This window comes from Eptatretus burgeri, chromosome 15, assembly GCF_056783735.1.
Source record: "Eptatretus burgeri isolate ZD-2024b chromosome 15, Ebu_testis_v1, whole genome shotgun sequence".
NCBI classification, from domain to species: Eukaryota; Metazoa; Chordata; class Myxini; order Myxiniformes; family Myxinidae; genus Eptatretus; species Eptatretus burgeri.
Window position 1 is genome coordinate 44,615,118 of NC_140975.1, and position 14,246 is coordinate 44,629,363.

A 14,246-nucleotide genomic window follows, 5' to 3' on the forward strand; every position below is an offset into this window, starting at 1 on the left:
CTAGCGAAAAGAGAGTGCCAGACAGAGGGACAGACATACGAATGGAGAAATCCAGCTACTTTAACATATAGATGATACTCTCGTGTCCAGGGCGTGATGGGGCACAGACTACATGAGCAGAATGAATGATATCGATAGTAATTAAATGAAAACAATCCTGTAAAGCACATGTGAAGAGCAAGTCCAACCTGAGAGGTCGGAGTGTCCGGAGCAACCTCAGCACACGAAGGATCCCCAAAATCTTTGGGCTTTCCTTGGAGGCAAAGAACACGATAACATCTATCAAGGACATCAAGACCAGGAAGCCATCCAGAATATTCCAGGTACTCTTCAAGTAGGCATTTGGTCCAATAATAAGACCCATGGCTAGCACCTGCAAAAAGGAATACTATTATTTCCTCAGTAATTGTGTATTTTTTTATACAGATATCAAGCCTCTCGGAATAGCAAAACAAAGGAGATAACAATGTTAATGAAACAGTAATGTATAGTATACATGGTGTGACAATCAAGTTGATTTTATTTGTAAATCATTATCATATACCCAATGCAGCAAAGTCCAAGAAAAAAACCAAAAGAAAAACTGAATGTCATCTCTAATTTTGACATCAGATATATATTTTTTAATAATTCCACTAATTCTGGTGACATGATTTAATGCTTTCAACTGGTTATGAACAGCACTGCTAATGGAATGCCCAAATTACTAGCTCACTGGTACTCATTTTGCTAACCTTGCAAGGATGATAGTCAACCCCACCTGGCTGACATTCAGCAGCTGACAGGGCTTGAACTCAGAAACCAAAGATCCCAAGCCCACAACCCTAACCACTAAGCCAACACCAGGCTATATCAGATAAATAAGGATGTTAATTTTGTTCATAAAGAGAATGTTTCCCAGAACTAAAATTCAAACTTCCTTGTTATGTAGAGTGTCAATGCAATTTCTCCAAAATTAGCATAATGGGTTTGAGGGTGATAGAAATAATAATAAAATGTTGCCAATTAAACTTGATTAAAAATAAATGTATTGTTTTAAATCTTTAATGGAAAATGTACTCAAATATGGTATGATTATAACAATTCTATGTGCTTGAACATGTATCTATTTTAATTTACATTTTTAAATAGTCATATCCTTTCTCTGTATTGAAAGATGATCTACCTGCCCAGTAAAGGTGTCCAAAACGGGTTGACCTTTCAAGTTAGCTTTAATTATTATTCAGTACAGAAGAATTGCCTGTCATTTAAATCTATTCTGCTTACTAAGGGATTTTATGAAATAATTAATACAAGGCACCAGCAAGTTTGATTGGAGATATTATTTCAGCTCAATTGAAATGTTGGTCTCAGGAAATATCCAGATGTGTTCACTAAGTTCTGATTGTTTAAGATTATATATCATTCCCTAGCCTGTTCAAAAGCGGAGTGACCTGTTCCCCTTCCATACCATAGAACTATATGTAATCCATCAAGGTACCCAAAGGGCTGCAGTCTTGACGTCATCCTGTGCCGGGAGAGAATTTACACATCTGGTTTTGAAATTATATGCTACAACCCTTCAAAATTAAGCTGATTGCTGCACAAAAGCTGAAAATTATCTCTACCTGGAAACACACAAACCTGACAAACTGTGGCACCAGGGTTTGGAAATGAAAAAGAGCTACGTCTTACTGGATCCTACATAAAGAACTTAAATCTTCATGTATTTTAGAATTTGGAGGAAGACTATTGTTTCTCTGGAATTCTCCATATGCGCATATGTATTTGTTTGTTTGAATTTGTTCATGTTTGTTTGTTAAATAAATGACTCAAATGTACATGAGGACAAATGAGAATTTCTTCTACAAGACGATGCAAATACCTGAATAGCCTCTCCCCAAAGAATCATATAACCAAAGAATCCCACATACCGTAGCTCCAAACAAATCACACCGTCACATGCACAAACAAGAAAAAGAGCAATCAGAGATTGCAGACCCTAACCAGGACTTGTTTTGTGTGGTGTATTTTGTGTGGCGTTTGTGTACTGGTGTGTTTCGTAATTAATGAGTCATAATTAGAACTGCCACTTCATAACTGCTGGCAGTGATGATAGGGTACCAAGACATCCTGCTTTGATGCACTCCAAAAAAATTGTTGATAAAGAAAGGCTGGCTTGGTAGGCGATTAGCGATATATACGGCGAAGATCAGGCATTCGCTGATGAGCACTTTATCGTAATTATTTTAGTTGCAGTCAATGAAGTTACACTTTATGCACATTCCTTAATCTTTTCTTCACTCAATATAATTCTCCGAACTGTAGAAAAAGTTAAGTTTTATAAGAGGGATCACAGCCTTGCTTACTTAAAGTAAAGATATAAATACATTTAGTAATAAGAATCAGTAAGTTCTTAAAATTTTCAGATTTCACTCCAGATTTTGACCGTTATTTAGTCCAGCTGCTAACCTCAAATATGAAGACAGATTGTAATTATACACTTTAGTTAGTCCATGAGAGGTCATCGTGGAAAATCGCTAAGGTATTTTTGAATAGGCCAAAACAAATGGCAGATTAAGACCCCTGCAAGGGAGACCAGGCTGAACAAGTTTTTTTTTTTTTTTTTTTTGTGTTTTTGTTTTGTTTTTAACCTATAAGCCTATAAGCCTGTTTTTGTTTTTTCATGAGATGAGTTAATTTTCTTCAAAAAGGAGTGTTTAAATTTACCCAAACATCCAGTTTTCATTCATGCACTCCCTTGGAGTTCCCTTAGTATCCATGCAAAGTTTTGGGCCACGAGGTTACATGGTTTTGGAGTTATGAAGGAAACACATCCATTAAAGGAATCACACACTGACATTTGTGCCGAAAGCTTTTTCATTAATGACAGTTATATTCAAGTACACATACGTATAAATAAATATGACAGGGAGGGGATAATGGGACTTTTTAACCACACTGTACAGTGCAGTACATCTCTTTATGTGCGAAGTTTATTTTGCAATCTCTTGGTTTTGGGTCTCATGGTCACATGAACATGACAGTTGCAATTCCACAGGGCAGTCTCAGGGGAATGTGTGTTGGACAGGCAACCTTGACGGGCCATTTTAAAATCGCTCCATATTGCTTAAGCCTTTGGAGCTATGTGAAAGGTAATATTAAATTACCCCTGCCCCTATTCCTTTGTGAGTGGAAAGAAGTGTTTTTAGGGTACCCCTGCTGGTACAGTGTGTATATTTAATTGCCGATACAACTGTCATGTGTGTATATACACAAGGTACAGTGTGTATATACACAAGCGGGGGGGGGGGTGCTTACACATTGTGTAAGCACAGGAACCTGCTTCCCCATTGTCTCGGGACACTCACCTGCATCTTTTTAAAAAAATATATTTATTTACGTTTTCATTTATGAATGTTGTCCGACGATTCTGTGATTTTTTTCCCAGTGTACTGGCTCCGATGTCCATCGGCACGCAAAATTTCAGCTTTCTACGACACCCGGAAGGTACCGATCTTTAATATCAGTCAGTGAGTCGGTGGTTAGAAAGAGCTTTATATGTATGAGATATGTACATACAGTAAATACACACATACACACACACACACGTCTCAACTGGAATGGTGACCATTAACCCCTGTGACACACAAGCAATTGCTATAGGGATCCTGAGAAACAGGGTGTGCCAGCCATACATCCCCCATGCTTTGATACCCATTTCCAGTAACACACCTTAACATTTGTACTAATAATGTAGAGAAATAAAAGCTTTATACATACATACATACATTATGTTGGGTGGGTTGGTATTGCCTTCCCAGCAGTCAGTCAAGGCAGGAATTTGTCATTTGTTCAGGGCACCATCGATAGCTCACCAACTCATTACAAAGCACACCATGTGTTACTTAACGTCCACCAACTAATGCTGATGGATAGGACAATAACTTTAACGTCCATCCAATGGATGGCATACACATTCTTGCCTTGTCCTGCCTGTGAACACCAGGGTGATAGTTAAGAGCATGGCCAAGACTCCAACCCAGTCTATAGAGCTCAGAGGAGTGTGTGCAGACATCCTGGCTATCCTGTCAGCCCTTGCGACAGAATAGACTTGTATTTTAGATTATCAAGACACAAATTTCTACTCCACTCTGCCTCCAACAACATGGCTACTTGTGTGGTAAATAGATGACAAACAAACTATTTCATTTTTCTCCATCAGCATGCACTTGATTGAAAGACCTTTTAAACAGCCTCAAACTTACCTTTATTATCATTTCAGTGGTGTAAATGGCTGTAAAGAAGTAGTTGGTAATGGTGAGGAAATACCTTTCCTGTACAGAAGAGATGGGAACATGGGGAAAATGAGAAGCATTTGTGATTATAACGATTTAAAACTTTGGCAACAAAATATAACCCAACATTTTGTTCCATACCGCACTGTTGGACGCAATGCTTGGTCTTTCCAACATGATTGTTATGCAGTTCAGAAAGATTATTCCCAGGATGATGAAGTCAAAGTAGCGATTGCTGCAAATAGTCTGAGAGGTCTTGCGGAATCTGCAGACAATGAGATTCAGGAATATTTCCATGTCACCAAAAGCAAAATTTTATGGGCTGGCATTCAGCAAATATCCTCTCAGCATCAATCATTGTCTCCAAGAGATATCACTCCTAAATCCTCAATCTTCTTACCACACTTGGATCTCTTTATCCACCTAGCCTCACTTTCTGCAATGAATTGATAACGAGGTGTGATTCTAGTGCACCGTCTTCTCTCCCCCTCCCATCATGCTTCTTTCCCTTGCCCTTGTACTGCCTCCCTTCCCCTTATGCTGCCTTTCCTTCCCATCACGCTGCCTTTCTCTCCCCTCATGCTGCCTTCCCTTCCCCTCCCCTCAAGCTTAGGCCAAAAAAAAAAAATGTTGCATTGGCGTAAACCGCCCGACCCTAAAAATTCCGCCGACCCTACGTTTTTTTTTTGTTTTTTTGCTATCGAAAAATTTTGCCGACCCTATTTTATTGCTATTTTTGTTGTTTTGCTATCGTTTTCAAGTATCTTGTTGATTGCGATCGCGATCGCAAAAACCCGGAAGTGTTTCGGACAGAACCCGCCGACAAAAAGGGTGGTACTCGAGCCGGGGGAGATTTTGGGAGGGATTTATTAGGAAAAAAAAAAAAAAAAAAGATCCCGACCGACCTACCCTATTTTTCAGTGACCCGTTACGCCAATGCAACATTTTTTTTTTTTTGGCCTTATCGTATGTGTGGAAATTAAATTAAGGCACGAACACTGGCGCAGCTTTTTTGACAAATAAAGGGAAATGCCCTTCCTTCCCTTTCCCTTTGCTCATGCTCACCTCCTCCCAAATCCCCTCCACTCCCCCCCCCCCAGGACATCCCTGAGCGATGTCTGGCGTTGTTTAGTGTGACCGGTTTGAACGTGCTCTTTTAACGTACCCAATTTCATTTGATCCTGCACTAATGCCGGCATAAGGGGACCAGCCCCCCTCCCCCCGCCCCACTTTCCTTCAAGTCCCCCTATCAAATGCATGTCCAGAACACCCTCTTCCCCTCCCCACTACCCTCCTCTCTTCCCATCGTCCTCGCTCCCTCCCCCCTCCCGGAGTGTATTGCGACATGAGGTGAGGCCTCGCTCCCCTCCTGCTTCCTCACTCTCCCCCCTTCCCCTCCTTCCAAGCTTACTTTTCCTCACCCCTTCCTCACTCTCCCACCCTTCCTCACACTCTGTCCCCCCCCTCCCCCCTTTCAGCGAAGCGACGGGTTCTATTTGCTTGTGGTAAAAAAAAAAATATATATATATATATGTACATCGTAAAGCATTTTTATTTTTTAATCACAAGTACACAGCATAGTCATCATCAACACAGCTCAGTGATGTGGCTGTTTGTGTTTTTTGAGAAGAATGGCTTACATTGTATGAGCAAAGCTGGGTCTATAGTACATCAATGACATTGACTTGTGTTGACAGAGCAGATAAGTATGACATTATATATACAATATGTTAAAGCCTGGTGTTGGCGTAGCGGTTAGGGTAGCGGCTTTGGATCCAAAAGGTTCTGAGTTCAAGTCTCGTTGGCCGCTTGAATTAATACACACCAGGAGGTTGACTCAGCCTGTCATCCTTCCGAGGTCGGCGAAGTGAGTACCAGTGGACTGGGCCCGGTGTATGCCCCGGTTAGAATAGGTGTACCATATCCCTGTGTCGTAAGAGGCGACCAGGGTTGCGTCAGGAAGAGCATCCAGCGTAAAACCTATGCCAAATCATTATGCGGATCATAACGGATGATCCGCTGTGGTGACCCCTAACGGGAGCAGCCGAAAGAAGAAGAAGAAGATATATACATATATATATATATATATATATATTTACAAATATGTAAAAATACATATAAATATATACACATATATACACATATATATATATATATATATATGTATATATATGTATATATATATATATATATATATATATATATATACATATACAGTATATATATATATATATATATATATATATATATATATATAGTATATATATAGTATATACATATACATATATATATATATACATACATATATAAACACTTACATATACAGTATATATATATACATATACAGTATATACATATATATATATATATATATATATATATATATAAATATATATATATATATATATATATATATATATATATATATATATATATATATATATATATATATATACATATATATACATATATATATACATATATATACACATACATATATAAACACTTACATATACAGTGTATATACATCCACACACACATATATATATATATATATATATGTATATATATATATATATATATATATATATATATATATATATATAGTGTTACGGTTCTAGGAACTGTATGCATACAAACATACAGTTGTGCCGAAGTTAGTTATGCCATTAAGTATATGTGCAGATAGATCCGCTGCTTGTGTGTTGTGGGAAAGCAAAAGGGGGTGCGTTGCGATGTTTTTTTAGTTAGATTAATAAATCTTTATATCCCCTCCATCACGATCCACTGTCCACCTGCATCTCCGGAGCCTCGTTTTTCCAAGGCAGAATCTTCACATCCGCAGTTCCTTTTCGGCTTCCCCAAACATTCCCATTCAATCTTGGCTGTACCACCGTCCACCTTCCTCAAACACGCATGGAGTGGGCGGGCTTTCCCGGCCTGGCCGAAATACCGCCCAGAAAGGGTCGGACCCCATGAAGGCCCTGTTAAATCAGGGTGAACGGTGGAGTCAGCTTCGCCAAGGCCCCTCCCCACCCAGGGGGATCTATAAATTACGACACCATCCTCATCCTCACCATCCTCAAACCAAAATAACTGCGACCTCAGCTCCCTCCCTCCCTGGTTACAAAAGTCCTTTGCCATTCAACTGGGTTTATTTTGTCTGAGTGTGTGGCGCCTGTCCTTTAAGTAAAACTGTATAAGCTATTTGATCATTGCAAATCTTGCCTGTATTATTCTCGCGACAAGTCTGCTCTGTGTCCTCTTATCTTTTGTAAGTTGCTGTAAAATTGTCGCACTACATCTCTCTTCTGTCCCCTGCATAACACACCAATAAACCTGTTCCTGTACCACATGAATTTCCTCGCGTAGTGTAAATAAGTTATTGCAGAAATGTTCCCAGTTTGTTTTTGTCTTTTCCTTCATTGGTCCAGCATGGTTTGGATCTAAGTTTAGCCGGGTCTTTATCCCCTATAATCTGTTCATTCCAGCCAGTACGTCCTTGGCAGCTCCGTTCGGCTGCATCCGACTCGGAGTTGGTTGTTGGTAGTTGGTACTCTACTGTAGTGGGTAGAGTGATCCGGTTCGGGCAAGGCGTACCGAGGGCGTGGTTCCCCGGTAGTCGAAACCGCATAGTTAATTAGGTAAACTGATTACACCTGGCAGGAAGACCCTACGCTACGCGGTTGAGGTATTGGTGTCCACGGTCGGTTAAGCGACCCGCCGCGTCACGTGAGCAACGATTATCAGATTAACGAGCAAGATTATCCGTGAGCAACGGCCTACAATTCCGGGAGTCTGGTGGGAGATGACGTAACTTCACCCACCTAGTGGTCATTCTCGCCACCGGACCCCGACCCGCAACAATAAATATACACATATATATATATATATATATATATATATATATATATATATAAATAACTCGAGGGGGAGCACTCGGTCGAGTGCAAAACCTCCACCGCCAATACTGCTGGGTCACTTAAGTGAACCTGATATCCTATTTATTGTAGGTCAAAATGGATCAGACTCTACTGAACCACGATTGAATAAACTAGACTAGATCGACGCGCATGTAGAAATGCCCAAAAAAAAAAAATTCGACATTTTTTTGAAAAAAAAGTTGCAAAATTTTTTTTTTTCTCTAACAATTTTTTTTGGGGGGGGGGGTTGGAAATCACTTAAAACATGTAGAAATGCAAAAAAAAAATTCAAATATTTTTCAAATAAAATCGAAATTTTTTTGAAAAAAAATATTTTTTTGGACCAAGACCAAAATCTAATGGCATGATCCTTGGACCATACCTAATCCCCCCACCAAGTTTCGTCGAAATCCGTACAGGAGTTTTTCCGTAATACTGTTCACAAACAAACAGACAGGGGTGAAAACAGTAACCTCCATCCATCTTCGATGGCTGAAGTTAACTAGAGGGGGAGCACTCAGGAGAGTGCAAAACCTCTGCCGCCAACGCTGCTGGGTCACTCAAGTGCCCTTACATCTTATTCATTAAATATGACGTCAACAGTGCTGACAGTTATAGTTCTTTTCTCCAACATTTTTTTGGGGGGGGTGGAGGGGGGTTGGAAATCACTTAAAACATGTAGAAATGCAAAAAAGAAAAATCGAAATTTTGTTTAAAAAGAAAGTTGCAAAAAATTTGTTTTTTGGGGGGGGGGGAGGTTTGGAAATCACTTAAAACATGTAGAAATGCAAAAAAAAAAATAATTCAAATATTTTTTTCAAAATGGCCGCCATAGCGGCCATATTGGATTTTGGACCAAGTCAAAAATTTAATGGCATGATCCTTGGACCATACCTAATGCCCCCACCAAGTTTCGTCGAAATCTGTCGAGGAGTTTTTAAGGAATACTGTTCACAAACAAACAAACAAACAAACAAACAGAAAGGGGTGAAAACAGTAACCTCCATCCATCTTCGAAGATGGCGGAGGTTAACTGGAGGGGGAGCACTCGGTCGAGTGCAAAACCTCCACCGCCAATACTGCTGGGTCACTTAAGTGAACCTGATATCCTATTCATTGTAGGTCAAAACGGATCAGACTCTACTGAACCACGATTGAATAAACTAAACTAGATCGACGTGCATGTAAAAATGGCCAAAAAAAAAAATTGAATTAAAAAAAAAAAAAAGTTGCAAAATTTTCTGGGTTTTTTTTCTCGAAAAAATTTATTTATTTTTGGATGGAAATCACTTAAAACATATAGAAATGCAAAAACAAAAATTCAAATATTTTTTCAAAATGGCCGCCATAGCGGCCATATTGGACTTTGGACCAAGTCCGAAATCGAATGGCATGATCCTTGGACCATACCTAATCCCCCCACCAAGTTTCGTTGAAATCCGTCGAGGAGCTTTTCTGTAATACTGTTCACAAACAAACAAGCAAACAGACAGGGGTGAAAACAGTAACCTCCATCCATCTTCGATGGCGGAGGTTAAATATATATACAGATATACACACATATATACATATATATATATATACATATATATATATATATATATATATATATATATATAGTGTTACGTTTGAGGGGGGGTATGCATTCAAAGGGTAATTAGGATGTTTAATTAGGTATGCCATGCTGTTCGAGTTTACCAGGATCTCGATGTAATAAGTAGCAATTCAGTGGTGATAAGTTGTCTAGTAAATGTCCATTTCTTTAAGGGGGAAATGATAATTGTCACGTAATTAGATAGGGACACGGTTAGGGTAAGTGTGTCTGCGTAAACCCTGTTAGTATTCCCTGGAGGCTTGCCGTGACGTCACAGGACAGTGCTGCGGATGGCTCCGCCCCGTGATCACGATTGGCGGAAGGCGACGGCGGAGGGCCAATAAAACTGCTCGATTGGAAGTGACGAGGACTGGAGGATAAAAAGGCTCTGTTCGGGGAAAAGGCGAGGAGGAAGAAGATCGGTAAAGAAAAACCGTTTTGGTGGAGGCTGTTGTGCTGGGAGCGTGCTGTGTTGTTGCGCTGATTCGATCCTGGTTTCATCGTGTCTCGTGGCCTTGCTGTGCCTCGTGCCTCACCTCGGTTGGCTCTGGGGTTCTGCTGGCTCGGAGTACGGGGTCGAACGGCAGGTGGACCTGCTTCCCTCTCCCGCTCGCAACTTGGCGCCAGCACTGGTTCCCTGGCGGCTGTGAGCGGACTTGGGCCAGCACCAGGAGGTCGACAGCACCACGGTGTCTCCTGCCCCTGACGAGCGCAATGCCAGTTCGTCCGACGCCAATCCAGGGACTGTTGCGTTTACACCACGGGCCAGCCTGACCACCAGGACCAGCTACATTGTGTGTGTGTGTGTGTGTGTGTGTGTGTGTGTGTGTGTGCGTGTGTGTGTGTCTGTGTGTGTGTGCGTCTGTGTGTGTGTGTGTGTGTGTGTGTGTGTGTGTGTGTGTGTGTGTGTGTGTGTGTGTGTGTGTGTGTGTGTACCTGGCACCTTAGAGGGTTTGAGATTGGTTTATCCATTGGAATTGTTTGTGTTTTCCCCACGCCCGAACCCACACCACCATCCCGTCGAATCGCCCCGGATCCCTCCTCTTGCCGAGTCTTGTTATTTCTGGTTAGAGAAATAAACGTTATCAACTCAGTGAAAAGCGACTCGTGCCACCTTCCTCGTCCCGTTTGCGGTAGAGCGATGAGAACCGCCATCTTTGGGTTGAAAAGGATAAACCGCCTCCATCGTTTCGGCTCATTCTACGTTGGTGGGACTGTTCAAGTCCCGTGAACGTCACATTGGTGTCAGAAGTGGGATGTTCGAACCACTCTAAATTATATTTGGTATCGGGAGAATATACCAGGATTGAAATCTCGCCACGAATTGGAATATAAAATTACTCCAGAAAAGCGCGCGAGCGCGGGAAAATTTTGGCAGGATTTTTCAAATTAAAATTAATTGGCGGCAAACGGGACTTCTGCACCATGGCGGATGTGCAGATGTTTGAGGAGGAAGGCCACGTGTCTGGCAGCGAGTCGGGGGAAGAAGGGAGAGACGGGGGTAGGGTTGGAACCTCCTCCATTCCGAGCGTGGACCGTGCTTCATCGCCTGTAATGGAGCCGGCAGCGCCGGAAACCGGCACGATGACGATCTGGACAATGTTGGAACGTTTAATGAGTGCAATTACAGCACAGGGGGCAAAAATGACGGCACAGGGGGCACAAATGGCAGAAATGACGGCACAAATGGAAAATCAATTCGTGACACAGAGGGCAGACATGACGGCACAGAGGGCAGAAATGACGGCACAGGGGGCAGAAATGACAGATCAATTGGGGGTAATGGGGCAACAGTTGGGTGCACGGATTGATTTAATGAGGGATGAATTGGGGGAAAAGATGGAGAAAATGAAAACTGAGATGCAGGAGTGTGTAGATGTTAAATTGGGAGAAATACAAAGTAAATTCAAGGATAGATTGGAGGAAACAAAGGTAGAAATTACATTGGAGGGGGAAAATGTACGGAAAAAATTGGTAGATAAAATTGATGCAACGAACATTCGGGTTGATAAAGTGGATGAAAGCCTGGAACGTCATCGTGCCTGTGTGGATGCTCGTATGCAGCTGCAAGTTGAAGAGTGGGGAGAGCTGAGGCAGCAAGGGATGAATTTGGCGGAGGAGGTAAAAGGATTGGAGGCTCGTTTGGACGAACAAGATAAAATTATGAGCCAAGATGAAGTCTTGGATAAAGGCCTGGTAGAGCCGTCTTTTGTAAGTAGAGTGTCCGGGTTGGTTGAGGAGCAGCTACAAACTCGCGACGGAGCCTTGGAGGAGGTTGTGCGGGCCCAGAAGATCCTGCGGGAAGAGGTGAATCGGTCCATTCAACGTTTGGAACAGGAGGCAAAATTGACCCATGAGACCCTCACCACAAAACATCTTTGGCCACAATTGGCTCCGAAATTGGATACGCAGCCACAAGGGTGTTTGATCCCTGGGCTGGATTGGAACAAAGGAGAAACTGGGAAGCGGGCCACCGTAAAAGTGACCCCCCTGGTAAATTTTGACGGGTCAGGGAGCCTTGAAGCTTTTCTGACGCAATTTGAGTGTATTTCCCGACTAAACGGGTGGAATGAGGGGGAACGTACAGGGAATTTGGTGGCAACGTTGCGGGGACCAGCCGCAGATGTGTTAAACGTGATCGCGGAGGGGATGTTGACCAGCTCCCACATTTGCGAGGCGTTGAGCCGTCGGTTTGGGTTCACAGCAAACTGTGATCTGGTGCGGGCCCAGCTCCAGCACCGCAGATTAAAGCCGGGTGAGACGGTGCAGGAGCTGGCACAGGACATTTACCAATCAGTCAGGATCGCGTATCGGGACCTTACAGTGGAGGCATGGGACAGACTGGCACTAGAGAAATTTTTAGCTGCTCGTCTGGACCCTGAGGTCCGAGCGCTAGTGGAGTTACAGGATCCACCCACCGTGCACCGAGCGGCCGAGTACGCAGCCAGGCTGGCCTCGTGGAGTCGGCCGGGTCGGGTGCCCGAGAGGCCATCGGTGACGATCCGACAGGTGGAGATTTGGGATCAGGGAGGGGGGCTGGGAGAAATTGGCATTACCCAAATGTTACAGGAAATTTGCCAGAAACTGTCAAGTTTGATAAGGGGTAATTCGGTAGTTGGTGCGCCAAAGCGGCGGGGTCCAGCCCAGCCAATAGAGCAATTCGATTATGGCCGAGGGGGTCCGGAACTGGAAGAGACATTACACCGATACCCACGGGGGCCTTTTATGGGGAGTTGTTTCCGGTGCGGGCGAAGAGGACACATGCAACGATATTGCCGGTACCCGGCGATGGAGAGACCCTCCAATAGACTTTCAAGCCCGGAGAGGATGAATCCTCCTGCTGAACCGCTAGGTCTATCCGAGATGCCCTTTTATAGGTCGGGTCCGGAAATCACTGTCGGGGGTCGGGAAGACTAGATCGGGCTGAGCATATAGGGCCATGCTCGGCTGCTGAGATTGTGGCGAAGTGCCCTCCTTTGGTGAAAATAGTGAATTGTGGGAAAATTGGCATGGGTTTGTAAGTTCTGCTGGGTTTTAGAGTGACAATCGGGACAGTGGGTAATTGGTAACAAAGCGGGAACGAGTGGCTGTCCAATGGCTGGTGCGTGGATCGGGTGAGGAGAAGTGCTGTGTGAGTTGTTTCAAGTTAAGAAGTGAAATGTATGGTGCACGCATTGATTTTTTATTGGACATGGTGTGGTAACAGGGAAGGTCATGGTCGGTGAAGTGTTAGAAATGCAGGTGTCACATGTAAGGCCGATGGGGTGGGAGAGTCATGTGGGTTTTGTGGGTGGGGATGATGTGCTTGTCCGCAGGGATTGCTGAAGCTCACGGTGAGCGGGAATTGCGACCCCCTTCAAGGAGATTCACCCCTGGTGGCTAACGGTGACAGTGTCTGGAGGCAACTGGGAGAGGGTCTGGCTGGGCGACCAAGGCGGGTAGGACCTTGGCGACCCAGGAAGGCCAGAGGAGCCAGTGAGACCCCTTCCAGTGTGTTGTACGGGATGAGAGCTGATGGCTACCAGGGGGGAGGGAATCAAAGGGAGCGGGGCGGAGAAACGTCCGGGTTGGACTAAAGCTTACCTGTGGGCATGGTTGCACCTGAGATGCCCCCATCATCTTGTGGGAACCCACCCCACGGCCATGACGGGATTCAGCCTGCATCATTAAAATGGGGACCATGACCTAGAAATGTGATAATGACCATGGTGTGAGTGTTGTGAAGATGTGTGAGTCCCACTCGATCCCGCACAACTTGACATGTGCAGCAAGGGCATGATGTCCGCATAATTTTGGGCTGAAGTAAATTTGAAAATTGGCTCCCCAGGTAACGCTGGGTCTATTAGCATCCACTGGGGGACGCGGTCAAGTGTAAATATCCTGTGAATAGTGTCGTTAAGGCTTAGAGTAGGAATGTAAAGTATAAGTGTGGTTTTTTTTTTTGTGGAACCT

The 14,246-nt window shown here is 43.3% G+C and overlaps 1 protein-coding gene across 6 annotated transcripts in view; it reads right to left on the reverse strand.

Moving 5' to 3' along the window:
• LOC147012078 (voltage-dependent T-type calcium channel subunit alpha-1G-like) overlaps positions 1-14,246 on the reverse strand; it is a 283,844-nt gene that overhangs the window by 85,697 nt on the left and 183,901 nt on the right. For all 6 annotated transcript variants that reach the window (XM_085858268.1, XM_085858266.1, XM_085858267.1 and 3 more), the window contains 3 exons: positions 4,419-4,542; positions 4,248-4,316; positions 189-373 (listed from right to left, as the gene is read on the reverse strand). In XM_085858268.1, the coding sequence (XP_085714394.1) occupies positions 189-373; positions 4,248-4,316; positions 4,419-4,542 (378 nt within the window). The remainder of the gene's footprint in view (positions 1-188; positions 374-4,247; positions 4,317-4,418; positions 4,543-14,246) is intronic.